A 25,786-nucleotide genomic window follows, 5' to 3' on the forward strand; every position below is an offset into this window, starting at 1 on the left:
TGAGGGTGGGGGTCGCCTTTCTATGTGCAATGTGAATTTCAATGGCAGGAGGCAGTACAGTCATCGACTCGTTGTCTTTCCCAAGTTCAAGTTTCCCTGCCTCCTTTCTTCTTTCCAACACTATTTATTTTCCCGCTATGCACCGAGCGTATGAAGTATGAGGTATGCTCTCACCCAGCCCAACCCCACTTTTAGTATCCATCATGTCAATGACCCTTCTATTTGTGTGTTTTGTTTTTCTTGTGTAGCCAACCTCTCTCTCTCTCTCTCTCTCTCTCTCTACCCCACCCCCAAACTATATACCATGAGGGACCCTTATTTTCTTTTATGAAACTCAGCGCACACCCACACACTCTCCTCATCTCTGTTTCTCACCCCATACTTGTGTCATTGACCCTTCTATATTAGCGCTTCCCATTGTCAATTTTCCTCCGTAGGAGTATATTTTAAAAATACCAATAATTTATATATAAAAAAAACAGTGATATTATGCGGGATAGCCATCTTTCATCGTCATCGTCGCCAGCAGCAGCTTCCAAGCTTAGCCCATCTTGGGACTATGATGGATGTGTGATCTACTACGAAAAGATGGTCTAGCACCCCCAGAAAAGACCTTCTTAAAACCACCCCTAGTAGCCCGCACTTACTGACTAAATAACCCATACCCCGAGAGCGCGCTACCTCCCCTTCTTTCCCCCCCTCCCTTCCACACGTGTGTAAAATGGCTTTTGCAGGTAGGAATTCTCAATGACGATGTAGTTATTCCTAGAAGAACCATCTACTGCCGCAACTTTCTATAGAACAAAGAAATGGCGACAACCCCGATGCCAATGGCGGCATTACGTAGATCAATGCACGACGGGTTGGTGGCGGGGGGGGCGTGTGCGCGCAAAAAGTTGTTGTTTGCTCAAAACAATTACTTTTTCACTATGCCTTCTTTACGCCACATTATTTCTCTGCACGCATCACAAGTACATATGCTCAGACTGCTGGTCAATGCATCTCCAGATACAATGTACGATAATGCAGCAGTAATGATAGTAACAAACAACAACAACGTCCAATGTTTGCAAATGGGAGAGGAAAGGGGCCTACTGTCATTGCTGCTATTCTTACTACATACTAGAGAAGAATAGAAGCGTGGTGGGCAGTAAAAAAAAAGGCCCGGATAGCATTCAGCTGGTAACCGTCGTTCTAGTATACTTAATAAATAGGACAATGTTCCTCGGATCTCAGTACTTTTATGTCTTTTTTCTCACGGGAAATAAAAATGTCCTCTATTGTAATATAGATTCTGATTGCCTGTAACAGGCACGAACAGCTGCTGCTGTTGCCATTACTGCTGCAACGAGCGCGCACTTGCTTCCCTGGTTGCTTGTTGCCTTCTGGTGATATGGTCATAACATATAGTAGTCTCGTCGGCGCGTAAAAAAAGGGACTGTTTCCTTATATGGCTCTTTTTCGCCTTTTTTATAAAGAGTTATTCTATCGCAGCTACTATGGCCAACGACACGAAACAAAGCATGCAAGGTTTCGGCACACGCGCCATTCATGCTGGTCAAGAACCAGATCCTGCGACTGGCGCCGTCATTCCACCAATCTCGTTGTCAACAACATTTACTCAACCCGCTGCTGAAGTTATTCAGGTTTTTTACATACTGCTGCTTTCTTTTTATTTTCTGCACTATTCTTCATTGCTGCATATATATGTATATGAACATTGCATACATAGCAAGCGAATATCAGTATAGATTTTCTTTCCTTTCTTTGCAGCTCTTATCTCTTGGTCAAAAAAGCTAACGATGAAAATTCCCAATTAAACAGGGCTTTGATTACACACGAGCTGGGAATCCGAATCGAAATGCGTTTGAAACAGCCATAGCATCACTTGAAGGAGCCGAGTATGCATCTGCGTTCTCATCCGGTACTGCAGTGACCTCTGCTGTACTAAGCATATTGCCCGCTGGGTCGCATCTGATTGCTTCGGATGCACTGTATGGCGGTACATATGAGTCTTTTGCAAAAATTGCTTCCAAGCATGGAATAGAAACAACCATTGCCGACCTGCGTAATCCACATGATATCGCTGGATTGTTTAAACCTAATACCAAGGTGTGTGAATGTGTGCGAATTATACATCTTACAGTATACATATTAGCTCTTTTTTCGCATCACTACAAAACAGCAACACTGAGAACTCTATTTTTAATCGTAGATGGTATGGATTGAGACACCCAGCAATCCAACGCTACGTATCGTTGATATCCAAGCGATTGCGCAACACATCCATCAACACAACAAGGATGCCTTTTTGGTGGTCGATAACACCTTTATGACTCCATACTTTCAGAATCCGTTGCAACTTGGAGCCGATGTCGTGATGCATTCAGTGACCAAGTACATTAACGGCCACTCGGATGTTCTGATGGGCGTTGCAGTGACCAACAGTCCCGCTCTACACAAAGAGTTCCAATACGTCCAAGACTGTATGGGGGGCGTCCCATCTCCCTTTGATTGCTATCTGGCACGCCGCGGACTCATGACTTTGGAAGTACGTATGGATCGCCATGAACAAAATGCGATCCAGTTGGCCGAATATCTGGTAAATCATCCGCAGGTCACTGCAGTGTATTATCCAGGTCTGGAATCGCATCCACAGCACGCATTGGTGCGCAGACAACAAAAAGGATACGGCGCCATGGTTTCGTTTGATATCAAGGGCAACCTGGACAACGTCAATCGGTTCTACAAGCATTTGAAGATGGCCAAACTCGCAACGTCGTTGGGTGGTGCCGAGTCGTTGGTGTCGTCCCCTGTCTACATGAGCCATGGACATGTGCCGCCAGCTTTGAGAGCGTCGCTCGGAATCACAGAGACTTTGATCCGCGCGTCTGTGGGCATAGAGAATGTCGAGGATATAATTGCGGATTTCAAGCAAGCACTCGACAACGCTTATTTGAAAGCCTAGCCTTTGGGAATCATACAGATGCACACCCTTATTCGTCGCTTTTCCCTTGATCATGACTCCGGAAGGATATCTAATAAAAGAACAATTTTGACATCAGTGATTTGAATACAGTGATGCACATGTGCACTTCCTCCCCCCCCTTCTTTCTTCTTCTTCTTCTCCCACGCCATTGTTCTCACTCTTTTCTTGGTACCCCACCCTGAGTTGTGGTTTGTCACTGATCACATGTTTGCTGGCATGTCTACTTGTTTGTGTGTATGTGTGTTTTTTTTCCTTTAAGAATTCTGTGAGAATATTCCCATTCATTTCTTTTGGCATTTGATGTTATCATTAGTGTCATTTTTGTGTGTGTGCTATGTCTAGTGATAGGCGATAGCAAAGCGATAGATAGCTGTTGCTGGGAGCCGTGTGATTTGCTTATGGCCCACAGATGATGATTGCCATCTCAAATATTCCTTATCCAGTGTGGGGAAATGTTACCGCGGGGTTTGTCCCCTTTTTCACTCTCTCTCTCTCTCTCACTCACAAATGGGTGACCTAATAGTATTAGTATCATAGTAGTAGTGACGCCTTTAATGCGTCAACCGCATTCGTCTCTTTCTGTACATTTAGTAACGCTCGTATGTATCAACCGCTCTATCTATCTGTCTTTTGTGTATGTGAAAAATCTGCTCATAATACATATCATATTACACTAACTGGAAACCGATCTGCGAAAAGTGTATTAAAGTTTAGCGATCTTTTTTGCCTTGTAATTGGAATATACACACACAGCTTGATTTACTATCTTGTTTTTTTTCCCTCCCCCAAGTTTTCGGGTATCTCAAATGCTGTATTAGCTGTGTAACCCGATGGCACTCAAAAAAACCGCAAAGTATTATCGACAGACAGGCTTTTCTTTTGCGATCCGCCTAAATTTGCATGACGGAGGACAGTAAAAGTTTAAAAAAACGGTTCCTTTGCACCAGCGATAACAGAACAACGTGAAAAAGTTAGTAATTAATTATTACTAAACTATATGTTCGTTCAATCTTCTCGTGTTGGCTTTTTGCCTCCTTCTCCTTTTGTACTCTAGTGTTGTACGGGGTTTGACGATCGGAGGACCGGACCAAAATACCTACAAGTGAAGTTTGTATCAACTCTTTTGAGTGGGATTAAAGTTATGGACATGAACATCGTCAACACAAGTTTTCCATCAAAAGTGTGTAATTTTTATTTTTGTTGAAAATCAATTCACAATGAAAGACTTGCAAAGCAAAAAATCAATTCACAATGAAAGACTTGCAGAGCAAAGATGAACTGTTGTTGGGTAGGATGGATACAAGGGGGGTTGATAACGATATAGCGAAAAAACGCACACGAAAAACATAAAGGTTCGTGGGCTTTAACGTTTACCCACCCTGCCACATAGGCTATCACTTTCCAGACTTATCATCCATTGGTGCAGTAATTGCATCTTCGACGCTGTCAAATGTAATTGTAGCTTTCTTTGCTTTGGTTTTTGAGCATACACAAGCAATAAAGAAGATAAGGATTGCAGTCTTTTACATTTATTAAGAAGCGGAAATATGTATAAGAGAGGTTAGTAAGAGCGGTATTATTACTGTACCTACTACCATATATGTGTAGGAGAGGTAGGATTTGGGTACAAAACGGTCAAATATGACGAGTAACTATGTTAGCCTGGAAAGGTTGCTTACAGCACCTAGAGAGGCCTTAAACGGATTTGCGTGAATTCGCGGCAGCAAGGGGCCCCTTTCTGACCTCTCTGCTCCGTCTGAGCCTGTTTATGTAGTCCCTGCTAAAACTGGCCAACCTTTCTGCCCTTCACCAATCTACAAGTTCATGTTCTGCTACATACGAGAACGGTTAGTCATTTGTAAAGGGTCATAGTTTAACATCCTAATGTATTAGCAAAGAAGTCATGGTTTTTACGTCATGGGCTTAAAGACGAAATAAGATATGTGAATCTTATAATTGTAGGTTTTTATCTTTTCAATATCGATGGTTGTCGTGCTGTACGATAAAAACTGGTGAAGATCATCATTGCCGTTAGGCTCAAGTCTAGAGGTGGTTGACTTTTTTTTTCACTTTCTTCGCGCTCACCATATACGCTGCCATTATCGGATACTATATGATCCTGTTCATTCCTACTGGTATCAGATGTTGCAGCCTTATGATCTTGCGATTCCTCTTACTCTTCAGTTTGACAATTTGGGAATAACCCGCCTTGAAATTCGAAGAGTGGGGGAGGAGGAGGTAGGAAAGAGTATATATCAGTTGCGGGTGGGCAGATGAAAATTATGCAGAGCGTAAAAAGTACAGCAGCAGCCCCACTTTGTATAACTTTGTGCGTATAAATAAGGTTTTGACAGTTCTATGATTTGCTTGTATTAACTACTATGCCTCTAAATACTAGTCTGGAAGCAGTTCACCTACAAAAAAAAAACTAGTCCGCAAGCTAATATAAATCTCACTAATTCTTTTGGGGTTTGATATTGGCCGAAAAGAGATATAGGTTTGCGGTTGAAGACCGACGAGATCAAAGTGTATCATATAATAGCGAATTCTGCATAAAAAACTTCATTCTGTCAAATTTTGTTGTAGCGACAGCAGAAACAGTAAGCAAGTGCTTATATACGGCTGGACTTTGGTGAAAGTACCATCTTCCTCATGATTAAACTATGTTAGAAATCAGCTTCCTTAATAACAAGTTTTAGCTTCAAATGGTCTGCTTCATGTGTAGTAGTAGATAGCGCAACAATCTTCGAATGCTTATGCATAGTATGCGAGATCTGATACTGCGGCGGTAGTCATTGCTGTGACATTTCGCAAGTCACTATTAACTTCAAAATCTTTTGTTAATGATAGGCCCAGTTGTAGAGAGAGAGAGGCCCTACTCTACCCCGCCACCCACATACTCAGCCCGTAGAAACACGCTTTTCATTCTTTTCCTCTCCCTCTCTTGTAGTTTTGAGAAATCCCTTTGACCATAATGCCTCCCAAGAGAGAACTTCCTTCAAAAGAAGCCGCCGTTTTCAAAAACATTTTGGTAAGCAAGCACTGCTCATCCCCTCTTCCGCGTCCAAAAAAAATATATAATTACCAAAGTGCCCTGAAATCCAAGGTTAAATAAATCATTTTATTTTTGGTTAGAAAACTTATGAGCACCGACAATACAAAAAGGGCTTGAAGTTGGCCGATTCGATTTTGAAAAAGTTTCCTGAGCATGGAGGTACAAATTCTGTTTCTGCTAAGGTGTTTGGGCTGGTAGTGGTGGTAGCGTGAATAAAACAGCTGACAACCTTTGTTTTGCTTGTTCCTTAGAAACTTTGGCCATGAAGGGCTTGTTCCTTAACAACCTTCAGAAGAAGGAGGAAGGTTATGAATATGTCAAAAAGGGCTTGCAATATGATTTGACATCGCATATCTGTAAGTTTTATTTAGAAAGAAGAACCACGGGCAATCGACTTTAGTAGAATTCTGATTTGATAACGCGTATACGGAATAATTGATTAGGTTGGCATGTGTACGGTCTATTGCACCGTGCTGACAAGAACTACGCCGAAGCAGCAAAATGTTACACTCACGCGTTAAAGTACAATAAGAACGATATCCATATTTTGCGCGATTTTGCTTTGTTACAAACCCAAATGCGTCAGTATGATGCCTTGATTGTAAGTCAGAAAGAAAATCATACATTTGGGGATGGTGGTGGAAACTTTCTATCTTTAGTTCATATTAGATCTCGACAGTATGCGATGTTGAAGCTAACCTCTCTATTATATGCATTTTTCTTTGGATACCATCAACAACTATTACGTGGAATAAAAGGAAACTAGAACTCAGTTACTGCAGCAAAGACCTACAAACCCACCATTTTGGATTGGATTGGCTGTCGCCCATCAACTCGCCGGCAAACCCGACAAAGCAATCACCGTGTTGACTTCGCACGAAGAGTCGGTTAAGGTATTAAAGACAAAAAGAAGGATTCGTTGGTGGAGTGGTAATGCGGATATCATGTATCAGTAGACGATTTTTCGCTGATTGCATTGTTATTATTATAATTTTTAAATATAGGATATCGGCAATAAGATCGAACATTCCGAGTTATTGATGTACCATAACTCGCTGTTGGAGGAAATGGGCGATTTCAAGGGTGCATTGGAACATCTGGACAAGATCGAGAATCAGGTCATGGATAAGCGTGCTGCTAGAGAAAAGCGGGCTTACTTCCAGACCAAGTTGGACCAAAAGGAGGAAGCCGAAAAGGGCTACTGGAACTTGGTTGCCGAAAATCCTCATGACCGTGCCTACGTCAAGGCTTTGTTGGCATTGAAGGGTTTGGATGATGGTAAAGTGTCTGGTTTAAAATTAAGATGGTGGTAGTGACTACACATACTAGTCGAGAAAAAGAAACCATAACTGATGACTGGTTCATTAGAGAGCAAGCGTGCTGAAGCCTACCGATTCTTGACCGAAACCTATGACAAGTACCCCAAATCCAAAGCCGTTGAAGGTCTCGTGCTGCAGTACGCTGAGGGTGACAAGTTTAACCTAAAGGTCGACGCCGTCCTCCAGAATGCTTTGCGCAAGGGTGTTCCATCTGTTTTCGCTAGCACAAAGAAATACTATGGTAACAGCGAAAAGCATGCTGCTATTGAAAAGCTAGTGTTGGGATATCGCGAATCGTTGGAAAAGACTGGCCGCTTCACTGCTGAAGGTCAAAAGGAACCACCTACTGCTCTTTTGTGGACACTGTACTATATCGCTCAACACTACGATTACCATTCTCAGCACGATAAGGCACTCGAGACTATCCAGGCTGCAATTGACCATAGTCCTACTGTTGTCGAATTGTATATGACCAAGGCCAGAATCCTCAAGGTAGCGTATCTAATTGTTCTGCATCTCTCTCTACTATGCGGTTTGAAGAGAAATAACATTGGTATTTTGGGTCGTATTGGGAACGGCGAAAAATGCGTAATTTCTATGTAGCATACGGGCCAGATCGAAAAAGCAGCTACTATTATGAACGATGCTCGCGAACTGGATCTTCAAGACAGATTTGTCAACTCGAAATGTGCAAAATATATGTTGCGTGCCAACAAGGTTGAAGAGGCTGAAAAGACACTTGCCCTGTTTACGCGCAAGGAAGTACCTGCTATTCAGGATTTGGCTGATATGCAATGTCAGTGGTTCAACATTGAGGAAGGATATGCATACTTGCGACAAAAGGAATATGGCAAGGCTTTGAAGCGATTCCATACCATTGAAAAGATCTATGACGATATTTTCGATGATCAATTCGATTTCCATACCTACTGCGCGCGTAAAATGACCCTCCGAGCTTATGTCAGGTAAGGATACACCTTCTTTTCCATCAAATTTTTTAAACAAGAACTATTCTTGAAACTAATAATAGCTGCTTGTGAATCCCTTTAGTCTTCTCCGATACGAGGACCATATCCGTGATCATCCTTACTATCTTAAGGCTGCCAAGGGTGCTGTTGAGGTAAGGAAGGGGCTGTGGGGTTGAGTGAATGGACAAAGGGTCAGAGTGTATTCTTAGCAGGAAAAATAGGATAGCTATTAATTGGATTATGGGGGGATTATAATTCAATTAGGCATACCTGGCCATCGCAGACAAGCCCAGCCCTTCAAACGGCATTGATGAAAGTGGAATGAGCGAAGCTGAAAAGAAAAAGGCACGAAGCAAGGCACGCAAGGCCGAGCTCAAGGCACAAAAAACCAATGAAAAGAAGGAAGAAGCAGCTGCTGCTGCAACGCCTGCAGCCAAGAAGCAGCCAGACGGTAGCAAACAACCTGTTGATCAGGATCCGGCAGGCGAGAAATATCTCAACACAAAGACACCCTTAGAAGATGCCATGCTATTCATCAAGCCACTGCAGCAGCTTGCACCCAACTCGATCGATACTCACAACCTTGGTTTTGAAGTCTACCTCCGTCAAAAACAATGGGTGCTGGCTATTCGATGTTTGCTTAAGATTTCTGAAATTAACAAATCTGATCCAAGTTTGAAACTCAACATTGAACGATTTAAGAAGACTGGTAAGTTCCCGCATGTGTGTGTGTTGATCTTTTTAAACTTTTAAATATTCACAGAAAAATGTTAATATCACTATTTATAATGCAGTTGATGCGGCAGCTCCTCTCGATCCCTCCATCAAGAAGATCATTGATCTTCAAATGGCAAAGCTCTAAAGGAAAGGGAAGAAAAGTAAAGAAACAGTGGTAAAAAAGAAAAAGAAATATGATACGTAATTTACATACACTATCAGAAAAAAAGTTTCAAGTGCTTGTTGAAGAGCAAAAACAGGGAAATGTAAGGGATGGATGAAGTTGGAAAAGGCAATGTGTAGAATTGAATTGACATTAGAAAGCATTTACATCTTTTACAAAAGGAAACAAAAGAACATAGAAAAATGGATGCATCGTTTTTGTTTATGCCCACTGTTTTTGAATTAATTATTAAAGAACCAAAATTAGTATCAAACGCTGTATGATTGAAAGTAGTAATTGGTATAGAAACTTACCAGATCACGAAGATACTTGCGGCTACCCATCCATTCAATGAGAAGCTTAGTGGCTGCCATTGCATCCAGCTGTTGGTGTTGGACAAGCATATCAACAAGTGCATCCTGCACACCCTTAGCCATACCCTTAGCATCACCACAGACGTAAATAGCAGCGTCCTGCTTGACAATCAGATCATAGAGCTTGTCACTATCCTTGCGGATCAAATCCTGCACATAGATCTTGCTCTCTGTCTGTTCACGACTGACGGCCAAACCCAGGTGTGCAATAGTGCCGTCCTTGACAAATTCCTCGAGTTCCTGCTCAAACAGATAATCCTTGGCACGTTCTCTGAAACCATAATACACCCAAATAGAGCCAAATTCCTTCTTGATATCGCGCGAAGGATGAGTACCAACACCTCCCATCACCTTGCGGATTCGGTACTGCTGCTGTCTATGCTGCATGAAACCAATGAATGGCGCAATACCGGTACCAGGACCGATCAGGATCAAAGGTCGTTTGGTATCGCTGGGCAACACGAACGCATTGGCATTCTCCTTCTTGAAGATGGGGACCTTGATCGAGTTGGCAGGAAGATCCACAACCGTGGCTTCTTTGCTGGATCGGGCAGCCACATAGCCAGTCAATCTATCCAACCATGGCGTAGCAACACCCTTGCGAGGAACATCAAAGGCATTCTTGTAGTCAATGACATTGAATGCAAAGTGAATTTTGCCAGGGTACTTGAGAGGAGAACTGGCAATGGAGTAGTAGCGTGGCATATGAGCTGGGAGAGCATCGAGCAGTCGTTCCACAGGAGGCTTGCAGCTTGGAAATGTCTTGAGAATGTCGAGGAAGGTTGGCATTTGCTCTCGAATGGAATTAAATTGTGAAACACCTGTACGATACGCATAACCGGGTTAATAACTGCCTAATCCTTAAAAGGTTAATCCCAGATTGTATCTTCATACCTTGCTTGCTGCAGAGATAGATCAGCTTGGTCTTTTCTTCGGCATCAGATGTAAAGTCGGCTAACATACGAAGCAAAGCCTTTCTTGGCGGCGTAGTCAAGTCCACGGCATATCGAAGCAAATCAACCAAGGTCACGGACTTGGAGTTTTGTAGATGTGTGGGAAGACCTTGAAAAAAAAAAGAAAAAATACAGCACACATGAGTCATACAACTTGTATAAATCGACTTGATTACTTACTGTCGCCCTCCACATTGTAAAGTGTTTCGTATCCTTCAGCAGTGGAAGATACGAGTCTATCGAGAACCGCTTCAACAAGCGACTCATCATTGGGTGCTACGACACCAAAGGCATCACCAGGTTCATATTCTAAACCCTCATCCACTTGGAGCTCAACATGCAAAGTACGCTTCATTGCATCCTGGGTTGTCAAGCATTGCACACGAGATACCGAAGCTTGGATAATAGGGCTAGGCGTGACAATACATTGAGTTGTAGGCAATTCGTCAGCAGGTCTGGTTGCTTCCAGACGTACGAGTTTAGCCGAGGCAGCTGGAACCCGAGGCATACCCGTTAATTGCATTCCACTCTGCAAACCAGAGTAGTCGAGCGTCAAAGGATGGCCCAAATGGGGCTTTTTGCCGTTTTGATCAACCAATGAGTTTTCCAAACCAAGATATTTTTCGACTTCAGGAACAAGGTCGGTGGATCGAGCATCTGCCGAGTAAGGGTTCTTGTCAGCATCGTCAGTAGTGGCGGCATTTTCGATTTTGACGGCTTCCATCTTTTCGGCCAAGTTTTCGGCAGCGATTCCCTCGCTTTGTTTCTCTAAAACGTTGGGCAATACATCCCACAGCTTTACGATCCATGGATCAACGACACTTTCGAGACTAATAATCGAGAAATAAAATAGGTTTGATGGTTATATACAAGTTTTGGTTCCTCTTTATTCTTTAAATACCTCGTTTAACTTACCCTTCGGCTTCGTCGGCCAAGCCCTTTTCATAAAACACGGTGGCACCTAGATCCTTCAGCTTTTTCTCCAAGCGTCTGGCTTGGTTGTTGAAGTTGGTATAGTTGGTGTCACCGAGACCGAGAACTGCAACCTTGCAGTCTTTGAAGTATCCCGGTTCCTTATTTCGTCTCATGAACCGCCAAAACTTGAGTGCATGATCTGGTGCATCGCCATCGCCCGTGTTGGAAGTCACTGCAATTAATACACGTACTTTGTCGAGTTGTGCCTTTAAAAGTTTTAGGCGTTAAAAAGGAAGCTGTGGGCAGTTGTCAAGTAAAGAAAGGGGGGGGGTGCAACAACAAACACTGTCATGTCTATTATTTATCGTCGTACCTTTTCATAAGCATCCATGGCAAAACATTCACCAGCATAACCTCGTTGTTTTGCTTCGGAATGAATGTTTTTAGCAATCCATTCGGCATTGCCAGTTTGTGAAGCCCATAAAATGGTATAGGAGGATGCCTTGCCGCTCATTCCCGAAAACTGTATGATCCAAACTAAAAAAGAAGAAAAGTTGATAGATGGAAGATCTGATACAATAATGCCAATCGATTGTCCGCAGCTGCAATCTTTAAAATGAAACCTCCGTTCCGATTGGACACTGCAAATTCTTGGTCGATGATGGCATCATCAAACGTCTTGTACAATGGTGTTCAGCTCCCATGACAGTTCCATCAAGTTTTATCAGGTCGCAAAAACTGCTCCCATGTTCGTCTTTCACTTCCCACGATTATAACCTAGCATCTAGGGCAAGCACATGGCAACAACGACCATCCACCCAACCATTCCACGGTGTCGTATAGTTATGCTGAGAATTTATGTGTATGCCAAACATGATTTTGTTGGTATACACAACTTGAATAGAGGTTAGGAAAGGTTTCCGCTCATACCATGTGATAAGCGAGTTTTCAACAGGAATTAGCTTTTAGAAGGTATTGACATATTTTTACATTTTTAGCTATCTTTGACAGCCACGATAAAGTTAAAATATAACCCATGTATTGTGACATACACATTGTATCTAGTAAGTGCTTTCCTTATAATGAGCGAATATAGCAAAGACAAATGCACACATGAAAATACTACGCCTTATCTCGTGATCACATATCTAAATCCTAGTATGCAAATTTAATGTATCTCTCTACATATTTTGTCTTTGATATAATAGCTTGTCAAAAACGTTAAAGCTGGCGAGGTGTCACGTCGTCCAACATTTCGATTTTGTGGAGGTGCTCGAGTGAAAGGTGTATTTGCCGATGAAGGACCTCCGCTATGTATAGATAGACACACAATTCGTCATACATGAAGATTCTTTCTAGAAAGCATCCTCTCCAAAGCTTTGAAACGCGTACATTTTTATAAGGTTGCATTCGTCGTAGATAAGGGTCGTTATTAAGAGAATATACGTTCAACGATTTCAATTGGCAGCATCGCTACGAAGTCCACCCGCCATTAAGGCCTGTCATTTGATTCTTATCGTCGCTCGTAAAGAGTGTGTCAAGTAGAAGGTATTAAGACACGTAGCCCTCGTGCGTAAATGTTAATAGCCTGCAGCTGCGACTTTCCATGCAAAAAGCAGACGTGGCCGGCGGCAACGTATTCTTCAGTTGACAAGTGCGTGTGGTCGATCGCTGTCAGAGCTTCAGACAAGACTTCCCTGAGCTTTCCTTGTTATTAAGAGCATAAGCACGCGCGATCGACACAGAGCTACTGCTGCCGTATGATAGACTGGAAAGCATGTCGTCCTAACCGTGAGATGCGAGTGGCAGATGATTCCTTGTATCGCATTGCCTAGTGTTTAAGAGTTTGTTTACATTTTGAGCTGGCCCGTTGGGTTGTTCAGTTTCTGACATCCGTCTTTTAGTCAGTTGTTCTTGGCTTTCTTTGTACCGATTGAAGAAGAAAATGGAAATAGAAGAACAGAGCGGGTTATCGTCTCAGCGGAAGGTTTGTCTAGAGCTTAGAAACGTCATGCAGCAAATTTAAGCGAACGTTCAATGTGACCAAGCCTAACCAAAAAATGATTGTTCACGTGTACATAGGTACATATGTACAGTACAAGTACTATCGTCTACTTGTGAATCATGCGGTGCATCCCATTCACATACCTTCATCACGGTTTTAAGCTATGTGTTAACACGAGTATATGTACTTGTCTTTGATCCTTCACCCTTTCATATGTTGCCTACGATATTGGTATCCCTTCCCGTTCTTTTCTTACTCGTTGTCCCTTATTCTACTCCTTTTATATCTAAATGCTGATCCAGGTCTTTGAGTTGTGGCAGTATTTTACAGTAATCACAACTTCGATATCTGACGTCGATTCTGTAGTATATAGCAGTACTGGTCCATGCTGCTTTATTAACACTTGGTACCTCATTCGCTTCTTCTGATTCATGTTGTGCACAATTATGTATATGACGCGTTACTTTTGGGAGCACTATCCGGAGTCGTACTATAGTAACGCAAGACTTGAATTTTCCACCCAAAAAAACAACTGAGTATGAAAAAAAGGGAGCTGCTTCCTGAGAAAAAGCATTAAGATGTAGGCATGAAAAAAGCTACATCGTGCACCAAATTTCAACCTAAGTGTTATCATAAAACATACAAAACGTTCGTGTGTGCTAGACTTGCTTCTTCGCTCACGAAAGCTTAAATTATTCTATGTACGTTTTTTTATTTCAATTCAAAACGAGGAGAACAGGAAGAATTAACTTTTTATTGCTTGCTTGTTGAGAAGTTGTTTATGTAATAGTCTACATTTTCTAGGTATGACCAGTGCTCCTAAAAAAAGCGCTACTCTCTCAATCTTTTCGCCTACTGCTATTGGTACTGTGTTGTGACTTTGGTGCTGTGCCTATTGTTTGTCATTGGACCTTATTGCAGGTTGAAATCTCGTGGACGACGTAGCTTTTTTCATGCCTACATTTTTTGGGCGGAAAATTCAAGTCTTGCTACTAGTAACTGTCTGGTATGAGATAATACTCAGCATATGCGATATGCCTTTTCTATCTCCTTGACATTAAACTAGATAGATACCTGAAAAAGTAGGGACGCCGCCTTTTTCTTTGTGAATAATGGTAGCTGAAAATTCTTGATTTACAGCAGTAAAAAATAGGGCAATCACCTGCCGCATTAAAGTAAGCAAGCATAGCACACAAACGCAATATATAATCTGGGTACAAGGGTGTTTCACGTAGCGTTTATATATTTTTGCAGACAAGATATTGTTACGGAGGGGGAAAGCATTATAAATTTAAGGGAAAACAGAACGCTTCTTTCTTCTGTATGCACGTTTATTTGGAAAGTCTATTTCAAAAGATCGGCAAATGCACTATAAAGCATGGATATAAGTTAGTGTATGTTGTTAAAGAATGAGAAAAAATGAAAATTTTGACACTTGCTCATGAGCCGGGGTAGTCTTAGGAGGGATGTTTGTCGAAGAAGCGGTATTTCCGTTACCAGGGGTACGAAAGAATTGACCGCCCTGAGGAAGTTGATTCTGAGCCGTAGTTGGCTGCATAGGATTTGTGTTAGATGCCCAAACGTTTTGGAACGAGTGGCCAGGAGGTGCCTGTGGAATCACACCCGAGGAGGGTCCACCTAGAGATAATCCTGAAAGCTGTTGCTGGAAATTGCTCATGTTGTTCATATAACCACCAGCACCGCCATTATTAATAGGCATCGACTGGGCTGGTGTCTGGTTGTACAGAGAAAGAATGGATGATTTAAGATCGTTGTGTTTGGACTTTGGCTTTTCCTCTTGTTTGGGTGGAGCTGCAGGAGCGGGAGCAGGACTACTGCTACCTCCAAAGAAGAAATCGGCACCCTGGAGTTGGGATGCAGGGGATGATGACGCTTTTACAGGTTGTGCAGGTGTTGTTGTTGTTGTGGGAGATCCAAGAAAGGCATCCAAATTGGCAAACTCTGATGCTTTGGGTTTGGCTGGTGCTGATGCCTGTTGCTGTTGTTGCTGTTTGGGTCTTTCAGCTCGAAGTGAACTGGGTGAAGATGATGCTTCGGACGCAACACTGCTCTCTTGACTTCCACCGAGCGTGCTTGGATCGGGAATAGGTCCTCGCATAGCCCATCGCTTTTGTTCGTATTTTGCCCGAATCCACATATCAATGTTGCTCTCAGATGGTCGCTTATCCTTCAAGTTCGCTTCCCAATATCTATTTTAAAAAATCACATTCGACTTGTAAGCAACCCGTCCCACATCGGCACACTCTCGTTCTTTAGACTTTTCCCTCTTACGTACTTGTTGGCCCGTTCATTTCCCCAGCGAGTCATGTTCTCAACCTGGTCTGGCACCCACGTATCCAAATCGACAGATTTTACTTTAAAAATGTGACAGAGAAACGGTCAATGTGAGCTAGTGTATCTTTCGCTATCTCATTCTTCCGGTCTGCAGTCTTTAACCGATAGAGTAGTTTACCTTTGCTAATATGTGTTCCCATCGATCGATGAATACCCGAGCAACGAATGCACACAAAAAGTCCCAAATTCCAAGATGCCCAACGAGGATCTAATTCCCCATTAAAATTCCTTCGTCAGCAATCTTTATTCTAAAATATAATGCATCTCCATGGTGAGCTCTTCGTATAGCTTGTAATTACCTTTGCGCTTGCAATCAGCACAGTATTTGTTGCCAGGCTGTCGTAACAAACCCTTTAAGATGGTCGCATGCTTTTCATTCAAGGCCTTATCAGCTGTTCTAGCATGCCGTGTAGCCATGATACCAAGTTCTTGTGTTCACAGAAAAATGGACCGAAAGATGAAATGAACAGAAGGAAAATGTGTAGAAAGAAAGAAATAGGGCCCTAAAACAGACACGACATCCAATCAATTTGAGGATTAAAGTTCGGCTTGTGTAACGATCTGCATTGTTTCTGTTTATGGCAGCACACCAGTGATGTAAAGAAAAGGAACGTTATAACGCTCTAAAATAATACTAATACAATAGCATTGCACTACCTGTCTTAATGTTCCCATAATAGCCTGAAGAACGCATACAAAAACAGCATAATAAAGAGCATGGAACCAAGCGCTGTGGGTCGAGTACATGACATTAAAGCTCAAAGGTATGTTGTTGTAGCTAGTACACAACTCTGCTGGTCACGGATAGAGAGAAGGTTGCAGCAGATGTACGTCATACTCATTGTTGTAACATTAAAATCAGACAAATTAGAGCGAAATATAACTCTTAAGAGCTCTACTCTACTGCATTTTGGATATCATATCTGACAATGTTTTCGTGGTAGCACAATACTGTAAGCAGCATGCGTATATACTACCGGCATTACCATCAATGATATTGTTCCTGCATCTCTTCTTATTTCACTCTGGACTTGGAATGTCAATTACAATCAAAAAGCGATTTTATATATCATGTAAAGTGACGAGACATTCCCTAGCTGTATACATAGTATACTATGAAACATTTGGTATGTGGACCGAAGCTCAAATCAAGCATACAAATATGACCTTCGTACTTGGACAGTCATACCATCCACATCCGAAAGTTTCTATAAAGTAGTACGCATTGGTTTCTCTATATGGTTACTGTATGCGCCATTGCAAATGCTGCTTTTGGCTATGACAAGAACGTGTGCTGATAGCATTGGGCATAACGTTTAAGAATGCATATATATCTCAGTAATTCAACCAATGGAGATAGAAAGGATCTGATAAATACTAGAGCTACTACTGCTACTACAGCAAATAGAAAACAAACCGACACCAGTAGATTAAGCGCAGAATCCATTTTCGATAACTACGAGAAAGAGTATGATAACAGCATACTCTTCTCGCTATAAGCGAGAGTTAGGAATAAGATCTAATGAAACGTATAAAAAAACCATACATTCTGAAGAAACAAGCAACTAGCTATCAGCTAACAATTCCTTCGACGTATACAAGCAACGCACATTAAAGGTACTCTAAAAGTATTTTAACTTCAAACAAACTGCTTTTACAATGATTCTAGATAGTCTAAGCAAAATGTCGTGTTTAAAACGGACATCCTTTGTGAAATGACATGCAAATACATCCAGCAGCAGAAACATCGATGTTTTTCGTTCAGCTTTTTTGTTCATCACATGTGGCACCAATTGGGCAAAACCCAAAAGCTACTAGTGTATAAACTAATAGAAAATGCTATGTGGTTTTTGAAAGAAAGCAGCCTGAATAATAAAAAGGTTAGCAATTCCATAGGCATTAGTAAGTGTTATGAGCCATGCTCCTTTAACTATGCTTAGAGTTGCAGGAGTAATGATTATCCAGCCAATGGACGTTGTCAAATACTTGCTAGGAAGAAAGCGGGGCTGCTCCGCTCCTCTCTCTCTTCTCCACTTTTATATACACGATCTTTTACAACCATGAAGAAAAAGGTAATGCAAGTGACCACTTGTTTCTTACGAAAAATTCCCTGCAGCTAGAAGAAGGACAGAAGAGAAGGAAAAAGAAAGTACATTTTACGAACGCTGCCGAGAATCATAACTGCACTTATCTGCCAACAATATTTGCAGCTTGTTGCTCCTCCCTTAAACTCGGCAACGCGCGTTCTTCACTATGCACAAGTTTTTTATGCTGCCTTTTCGTTTTGCTCTAGGTACTATTGATGGGTAAGAGCGGCTCGGGAAAAACGTCCATGCGCTCCATCATTTTCAGCAATTACATTGCACGCGACACCCGACGGCTTGGTGCTACAAGTTAGTTCTTTGTTCTTATTGAATCCATTGCTGAATGAACGGGAAAAAACTAACGTATGATACTTTTAGTTGACGTTGAGCATTCAAACGTTAAATTCCTTGGCAATCTTGTACTCAACCTATGGGATTGTGGAGGGTAAGCCGATACGGACGAAGGTGGAGGGGGGATGCATAAATAAAAAGAAACGAATACTGAATCGAGAAACGGGGGAAATTTACATAGACAAGAAGCGTTCATGGAAAACTACTTTGCATCACAAAAGGATCGTATATTTAAGAACGTCGAAGTGCTTATCTACGTATTTGACGTCGAAAGTCGGGATTGGGGCAGTGATCTGCATTATTACCAATCGTGCTTGGATGCCATCCGGGTTAACTCTAAAGATGCCCGGATATTTTGCTTGATACATAAAATGGATCTTTTACCAGAACAACAACGTGATCAGGTAAGAATAATTTATTGTACTATATGTGGTAACCTATGTGTTGGCGTTGGTTTCTTTATCATTTGAACAATAAAAGAGTAAGTAATTATAATGTTATAACTGAATCCCATCTATCTCTTATGTTAAAAAATCACATAGATATTTGATGACCGTATCAAGGAATTACGCACCCGTTCTGAACCATTGCAAATACGAGGATTCCGAACATCCATTTGGGATGAAACATTGTATGCAGTACGTCCCGTTTTCATTTTGCTTGATCTTTAATAAATACAGAGAGAGAAGAAGAAGTGTAACGATGCGCATAAATTACGTTTAGGCATGGTCCCAAATCGTCCATTGTTTGATACCCAATATCCGTACGCTCGAGTCACATCTGGAATACTTTTGTCGCACATGCGATGCAGATGAGGTCGTGCTTTTTGAACGGACAACGTTTTTGGTGATCGCAAATGCAGCTACAGTAGACCATCAGGACCTTCATCGGTTTGAAAAGATTAGCAACATTATAAAGCAGTTTAACTTGGGATGCAGGTAAAATTTTGCAGTTAGCCCCCACCGAAAATAATATAACCTGCTTATATCTTGTTTTAATCAATTTTCTGTTTATCACAGTCGGTCACAGACACGATTCAAGAGCATGGAAATACGCGGAAGCTCCTTTACTGCATTCATCGATGTTCTGACAAACAACACTTATGCCATGGTGGTCATGTCTGATCCAAACATACGTAAGTTATACTGTTTTACGCATATACAGAATGCATAGAACGACAAGCTTACTATTATTACATCATTTCAGAATCCGCAGCAACTTTGTTGAACATTGCAGCTGCTAAAAAGCATTTTGAAAAATTGGAAGCAACCCGTTAAAAAAAAGGAAAGAACAAAACAGCATCATCATCATAATCATTTGCTATACCTACTATTATATGTACATTTTGGATATCGCGCTAAAAAAAAGACGCATTCAAAAAACAAAGAACAAGAACTCAGTTCCCAGTTCCATTGTCTCGGAGCCGCGGCAGGATACGGAATTTGATCGAGGATATAGCTTTAGTTGTTTGTATATATAAACCACAATTCTTGAAAATGAATAAAAAGACGAGAGAAAAGCCCGTACATTTGGGGGCAGAAGTACTATCACTACTCTTGGCTATATTACTGATCTGTTCTCAGTGCCAAAAATAGCTACGTATTTAAGATTGTTGAGTATCCATAGCAACTAGTAGCGATCTCCACGGCAGCGACGATCTAATTTGTCGGCAAAGGGAACCAAATTTATTGGCATGGTGACCGAGCGCTCGGGTCTTGCACAGATGGAAACGCGACTGGCTCAGATAGAATCGAATGATATTACGTACGTAATACAAGAAACAGAGAAGGTTCACGAGCTTAGCATCTCGAAAAGGAAATTAGATGAACAATCTACTGAAGGGTTTTCATATTATCCGAGTCGCACCCTTAAGTTGTTTTATATTCTTTTAATCGAAAAAGGCAAAGCCGCGGTGAGAGAGGTTAACGAATACAGTTCCGAACTCGGGTGGGTGGAATGTGGAGTACGCAGTAAGGAAGGCAAGTGTTGTAAAAAGAAGTAGCACATCCTAAGCCCCTCTTTCCAGCGTCCACCTTTTCCTTTCCTCAAGAGATACGAAAATGTGCTACATACATAATGAGCAGCAACTATCGCCGTTGGAATGAGATTAATAATCCAGGTAGCTGGACAGAAGAACATTTCAGGAGAAGATGTTGGCAAGTTTATTCGGCCCGGATCAAATGAGGGAAGAATCCAGTTGGGAAGAACCGGTTGTGGTACAGCATTAGCTCAGGATGCAACCCCAGTTCCACAAGAGCCATTCAATAGCTTTAATGTCGCACCACTCTTGGGTCTGTCGGTTGTTTCTTTTTTGGGCATCATGTGAGGAGCTACAAAACGCATAAACAAAACGCGGAGTGTACTGTAGTGCTATAATGTGCGCCATGCTATTAGTTCCACCTCATCCACTTATGAGCGCGATTTTTTTCATTCTTTGATGTATAGAATGGTGTATGTTTCAGGGAGCAAGCAAGGGAGGGGGAAGAAGAGACCCGGAGCGATTGAGTGATAGACAGTATAGAAAAAGAGGAAGAAGAAGGAAGTATCTTCCCATGTAAACCACACACACACACACGCTCATGCTACATTCTCGGGTGCGTGTCAACAAAAAGGGAACTGCCCTGACCTTGTCCTGTCCTGTCCTGTAGCATGTACAGTCCATGTAGGAGTAATAACAAAAAAGAAAATGGTCTACGCCACGTTTGTTCTCGCTTGTCAGGGAAAGAATCCAACTTTTATTACTATTACTTCTTAGAATATTTTTTCTTCTTCTTATTGCTTTGGGCCCACTCTGCACTTAGTACCTACCTCACTTACTAGTCCTTTTTGTTCTTTGCTTCTCTGTTTTTTTTTCACACTCCTTCTCTTTTCTTTCTTTACTCTCTTCTTTTTTTTCCTTGACTTATTCCTTCTATTTCTTTCATTAGTTTTCTATCTCTCTATTCCTCTCTCTCCCCCTTTCCCTTCCACCAGCCCCGTATGGCGTACTATGAGGCTGACTGTGAAGATCTACTCTGCGATGAAGATGACACGACCTTAAATCTACTCCATGACAGTGATATTGACAAATCCAGTCTTGCCGCCCGGAACACTACCACCACCATTACCGCCAATAGAAGCAATTGTATGCAATATGACGAACGACACGATAATGATAACGTGCAACAACAGCAACAACAGCAGGAAGCCATAGACACGCTAATGGCAGTCGACGACGGTGTATATGACGATGCTGATGATAGCGACGATTCCGAATATTCTTTGGATTACGAGTACCTGGGTCCTCGGAATCCCAACTACCGGTGTCAGGATGATCCAGACAGTGATGCTTCTGAATTGTCGGATTCGGATTTCAATTCAAACTATCAACAACAACAAATTACAGGCACCATGACAACAGCAACACATTCAACGACAACGACACAAACTGCCGGGTTCGACATGTGGGATGAAGATCCGTACAGCACCAATGATTACACATGGGAATCCAACGACATGAGGCTGACTTATTTCATCAAAATTCGACAAAACGAGCTTAAACAGCTGTTCTATTTACGGTCGTCGTCGTCGTCATCTCCGCAAAGTTTCTGGAAGAAAGAAAAAGGATGGCCCAAACAATTGCCATCGTCTTGCTCAACGACGAACCATGATCAAGCAGCCAGTGCGCTCTGTTTGGTACAAAGCAATTATGGCATGGCAGAGCAATTATATGCTGTGTATCGCAATCGAATTTTTGAATGCGGTCGTGGGCTTCGTCGTGCCACTAGTGGTGCTGGTACCACCATCGGTGGAGCACGTTCCGGGCAGTTTCCGTTGCCTGCTGACGCCGCAAATTCTGCCACTGCGAGATCGACAAAAAATCATGAACGCATTCATACTACTACTACTACAACGCATGATACGCTTACGTGGATCGATAGTGATCATGTTCCTCATTCATCCTCTTCCTCCGTCCTACAACAGTCATATTCATCATTACTAGCTGCTGCATCATCATCATCTTCTTCTTCTTCTTCGTTCTTTCCTTCCTCTTCTGCTTCTTGTTTCGCTCAGCAACAACTACCATCACGACAACAACAACAAAACGCATATTCGCCATTTTCATCATCATCATCATCATCATCTCCGCCCGTCGAAACCAGGATCGACGGTGACGACAACACCCTCAACACGAGTACGAATAATAATAGCAGTAGTAGCAACAGCAGCAAGTTTTGTGAGACTCATCTATCCGTGTCTTTGAGGCGCTCGACGCTGCCCAACACGATGGATACTAGCATCACTAGCGCAGCAGCAGCAGCATCATCATCAACATCGACATCGACGTCCGGCATATCCAGGTTTCGGCCTTTCACAAAATACATCCATCGAGCAGATTTTCCACCGGTGTATGCTCAAGATTCATACCTTGCCTTGGATTTTGAGCCCCTGTGTCTGGCACAAAAGTTCGGCTACATGGCTATCGGTGGGCTTGAAGGCGAGTTCGAGCTGTACTGTTGCATGGACCGTCAGCAACCCCGAAAAATCTGGGGCACCAAGTTTAAAAGTCGCAACAATGTCCAACTCATGACCAACGCCGTGCAAATTGTTCGTTGGAAGAAGCCATCATCGTCTGGCATGAAGCAGGATGAAGGTGATGATAATGTGGAAGAAGAAGAAGAACAAGTCGAGTATGAGTATATGCTCATTGCGTGTATGAACGAGGCTGGAGTCCTTGTCTACAAACTACCTTCACACCGCGAATGCCAGGCAATGCCGGACTTTCACCAACAAGCGCATCACGTTGTGGTGCAACTATATACCCATTTACGATGCTTTGATCGCGTTGCTGTCAATGATGCCAAAGTGAGCCACGACGGAAAACGGATGGTGTGCGTAGGAGACGATGCGTATATCTTTATGCTCAACACGACGCGAGATCCTTTGACGGGCGCGGTTTCATTTGGTGTTCCGGAAAAACTCCATGTGCCATGCCATTTGCTCAGATGCAGCGGGGCGTCAGCGTCAGACATGCAGTATTCTTCACAGTACGTTGCTTGGAGCCAGTCGTCGCAACACTTTGCACATACATCCGATACGCACTGCAATGTCTTTGTTTGGCGGGCCGACACAAAGCAAGTGCTCTACTCGATTGACGCAGCAGGATACACGTACGCTATTGCTTTCCATCCGCGCCTAGAGGGCGTGTTGGCATTCACGAATCGTTACGGATACTTTCACACTGTCAACCTCGAAGAAGCGTCGAGTGTATCAAGACCAAAAAAAGTATTGAATCTTCTTGAGTTTGATCACCAGACGTCTGAATCACGCGGCCATGTTTGTACAGACCATTGTTTGTTTACCGTTGCTGCTGCTGCTGCTACTACGACTACGACTACGACTACGGCTACTCAAGGCGAGCAAGTGCAGGATCATCCAGCAAATCATACAACAGATTTGCATGCGCATCAGGAAATTACCATGGTTTCGTTCCGCGGGGAGCGTGATCGACGGCTGCGTATTTTGGCCAAGATCAATGGTATCCAGTGGTCCAATGATGGTCGATACCTCTACGTCGCCACAAAGAAGCGCGTGTTGGCGTACGAATTTCTCAAGACTGCACAGAAAATTGATTCGCTGCTGGATATGACGGGCAAGCAGACACGCGCACTTTTGGAACGGTTTCATCAACAGCCAGCGCGTCATCGTCGACCATCAGCAGCAGGAGCATCTCAGCAACCGCGACGCAAGCCGTCCAGGAAACGAAAGCGGGATGATAATGAGGAGGATCCAAAGGTCGCAATGGCATGGCTAGGAAAGTGGCTCTCGGTGCCCCTTCCGCTTCGTCATCGAGTGCTTGGTGAGACGCAGTTGGCAAGCCACTGGTGAATTGACTTCAACCTTTTTCTTTTTGTCTCTGTATACTTTGTTGTAAATCCTTCCTTTCTCTCTTCTTTTCGCCTTAATTCTCCACACCATAACACACATCATTTCCATATTCACACACACATCCTCTCTCTCTCAAATGTACACCTCTCTTGAACACACCGTCATTGTTTTTCTTGATTACGTTATCATCTACTAAAAGAAAAAGAAGATTTATATACAATTTTTTTTATCAAAACAAATGTGGCATCACCTATTTCCCCCCGTCTAAATTAAGTTAAAAGTGTAAGTAAAAATATAAAGAATGAAGCAAAAGGAAAGAAATAATATATATGCTTTTTTTGGCATGCGTATGTGTGTGATAAGGGTGTGTGTTCGTCGTCGTCGTTGTTGTTGTTGTTGTCAATTTATGAATGCTGTTTAGTGGTAGCAGTAGCGGTACTAGTAGTGGATACCTTGTCAGGTAAGCTGTAATTATACGTTGCAAAGATGACGATGCAGGCACCCACGACAAACTGGAGCGAAAGTCTAAAGTCAAAAAAGTAAAAGCTGATGGCACTGGACAGGATCAAAGATATACTCGTTGCGAACGACTTGAGAATCACGTCAGCGTACTTGACCACTATAGCCACCAAGAGTCCACCCAATGCCTGGTTGGCGATAACCACCCACGTCAACCAGTCGTAGCCTTGAAGCATACCACCCTGTCGCAGTGGTTGCATATCGTACATGAGCATACCGACGAGCGAAAAGACCGCTCCCGACAAGCCCAACTGGATGTTGCGCACCCACATACTGGTATCGGACGTCTTGAGGATCTTTTCGAAATAACACCCAGCGAACCCTGACGAAATACAGCTCGTAATGACAGCGATCAATCCAATCAATGGGTTTTGCGTTACACCAGAACCATCCTCAATACTGCCACTCTCTCCCGACGGTGGTGGTGCTGAAGCCATGCTCTGCGACTGCACCAGGGTAACACCAATCATCAACAGCACAAGCGCAAACCACTTTGCCCGTGTCAACGACCTTCCCAATAAGACAACAGAAAAGATGGCGGTCGACATGATCTTCATTTGGTACGTGACCTGGAACGTGGCCGCTTCGAGATTGCTCAGGGCGACATAAAGCAGGTTATTTTGTAACGCATACAGACTCGATGGAATTAGCATTTTTGCCGTCTCCTTGGGCTTGCCGAGAATCTCTTGTCGAACGACCAACACGAATTTCGACCAGTATCGTTGTTGATGGTACATTACGGCCAGACAGGCAATGATTTTTAATACTTCGGCCAAAAAGACCGCGGTTGATGCAATGTACATTGGTTGGCCTGGTTTTTGTACAATGCGAGAGTAGCGCATCATGAGGACAAGTGTGCTGTTTTGGACCACCAGGACGATTAATGATAATTGTTTTCGTGTCATGCCAAACATCATGGGTTCGGCTACATGGTATTTATTAAATTTCGGATCGATTGGATTTCATTCTTCACCTTTCTACATTATAGTAAGATCACAATTAGAAATTTACATTACGTTTTAACTTGCCATTCGCATTGGTGGTTGGCAAGAGCTGCTCCCTCTTTGTGAACGTCCGGCGTGTATAATAGGCGGACATGTAGCGTATTGATGTGTGTGGTGTTTTTTTAGGTGTATGTCGTTGGTATAAGG

At 42.6% G+C, this 25,786-nt stretch overlaps 8 protein-coding genes across 8 annotated transcripts; 5 read left to right on the plus strand and 3 right to left on the minus strand.

The window, feature by feature from the left end:
• The first annotated feature begins 1,495 nt into the window (after nucleotides 1–1,495).
• Nucleotides 1,496–3,255, plus strand: BDB00DRAFT_855967 (cystathionine gamma-lyase). Its single transcript, XM_053125759.1, has 3 exons — nucleotides 1,496–1,646; nucleotides 1,825–2,112; nucleotides 2,216–3,255. The coding sequence occupies exons 1-3, from the start codon at nucleotides 1,500–1,502 to the stop codon at nucleotides 2,966–2,968; spliced, it is 1,188 nt and encodes a 395-aa protein (XP_052973391.1). The 5' UTR covers nucleotides 1,496–1,499; the 3' UTR covers nucleotides 2,969–3,255.
• A 2,708-nt stretch (nucleotides 3,256–5,963) lies between these two features.
• BDB00DRAFT_878909 (NMDA receptor-regulated protein 1-domain-containing protein) lies at nucleotides 5,964–9,193 on the plus strand (the record flags this gene model as incomplete). The annotated part of the gene is made up of 11 exons (XM_053127795.1): nucleotides 5,964–6,020; nucleotides 6,125–6,203; nucleotides 6,296–6,400; nucleotides 6,488–6,645; nucleotides 6,803–6,937; nucleotides 7,049–7,322; nucleotides 7,413–7,855; nucleotides 7,967–8,328; nucleotides 8,414–8,483; nucleotides 8,596–9,040; nucleotides 9,126–9,193. The coding sequence occupies 11 exons, from the start codon at nucleotides 5,964–5,966 to the stop codon at nucleotides 9,191–9,193; spliced, it is 2,196 nt and encodes a 731-aa protein (XP_052973392.1).
• A 240-nt stretch (nucleotides 9,194–9,433) lies between these two features.
• On the minus strand, nucleotides 9,434–11,967 carry BDB00DRAFT_878910 (uncharacterized protein; the record flags this gene model as incomplete). The annotated part of the gene is made up of 6 exons (XM_053127796.1): nucleotides 9,434–9,442; nucleotides 9,526–10,406; nucleotides 10,480–10,647; nucleotides 10,719–11,368; nucleotides 11,454–11,719; nucleotides 11,827–11,967. The coding sequence occupies 6 exons, from the start codon at nucleotides 11,965–11,967 to the stop codon at nucleotides 9,434–9,436; spliced, it is 2,115 nt and encodes a 704-aa protein (XP_052973393.1).
• Nucleotides 11,968–14,513: 2,546 nt separating this feature from the next.
• BDB00DRAFT_948030 (putative GTPase activating protein for Arf-domain-containing protein) lies at nucleotides 14,514–16,306 on the minus strand. Its single transcript, XM_053129541.1, has 5 exons — nucleotides 16,113–16,306; nucleotides 15,932–16,021; nucleotides 15,755–15,833; nucleotides 14,898–15,668; nucleotides 14,514–14,827 (listed from the first exon to the last, which is right to left on the minus strand). Exons 1-5 carry the CDS (start codon nucleotides 16,228–16,230, stop codon nucleotides 14,803–14,805), a joined length of 1,083 nt encoding a protein of 360 aa, XP_052973394.1. The 5' UTR covers nucleotides 16,231–16,306; the 3' UTR covers nucleotides 14,514–14,802.
• Nucleotides 16,307–17,814: 1,508 nt separating this feature from the next.
• Nucleotides 17,815–19,790, plus strand: BDB00DRAFT_855979 (ras-related GTP-binding protein A-like protein). The gene is made up of 8 exons (XM_053125760.1): nucleotides 17,815–17,885; nucleotides 18,107–18,206; nucleotides 18,276–18,342; nucleotides 18,430–18,652; nucleotides 18,791–18,886; nucleotides 18,972–19,186; nucleotides 19,268–19,383; nucleotides 19,455–19,790. Exons 1-8 carry the CDS (start codon nucleotides 17,874–17,876, stop codon nucleotides 19,523–19,525), a joined length of 900 nt encoding a protein of 299 aa, XP_052973395.1. The 5' UTR covers nucleotides 17,815–17,873; the 3' UTR covers nucleotides 19,526–19,790.
• A 1,178-nt stretch (nucleotides 19,791–20,968) lies between these two features.
• BDB00DRAFT_855983 (uncharacterized protein) lies at nucleotides 20,969–22,358 on the plus strand (the record flags this gene model as incomplete). The annotated part of the gene is made up of 1 exon (XM_053125761.1): nucleotides 20,969–22,358. A coding segment is annotated over exon 1 (887 nt), but the record flags the coding sequence as incomplete, so codon positions are not given.
• BDB00DRAFT_855985 (uncharacterized protein) lies at nucleotides 22,227–24,514 on the plus strand. Its single transcript, XM_053125762.1, has one exon. The coding sequence runs from the start codon at nucleotides 22,515–22,517 to the stop codon at nucleotides 24,114–24,116; it is 1,602 nt and encodes a 533-aa protein (XP_052973397.1). The 5' UTR covers nucleotides 22,227–22,514; the 3' UTR covers nucleotides 24,117–24,514.
• On the minus strand, nucleotides 24,319–25,770 carry BDB00DRAFT_151052 (nucleotide-sugar transporter-domain-containing protein). Its single transcript, XM_053116248.1, has 2 exons — nucleotides 25,647–25,770; nucleotides 24,319–25,560 (listed from the first exon to the last, which is right to left on the minus strand). The coding sequence occupies exon 2, from the start codon at nucleotides 25,550–25,552 to the stop codon at nucleotides 24,521–24,523; it is 1,032 nt and encodes a 343-aa protein (XP_052973398.1). The 5' UTR covers nucleotides 25,553–25,560; nucleotides 25,647–25,770; the 3' UTR covers nucleotides 24,319–24,520.
• Nucleotides 25,771–25,786: the final 16 nt, after the last annotated feature.

This window comes from Zychaea mexicana (genome assembly GCF_025766255.1).
Source record: "Zychaea mexicana strain RSA 1403 chromosome Unknown BDB00scaffold_152, whole genome shotgun sequence".
NCBI classification, from domain to species: Eukaryota; Fungi; Mucoromycota; class Mucoromycetes; order Mucorales; family Lichtheimiaceae; genus Zychaea; species Zychaea mexicana.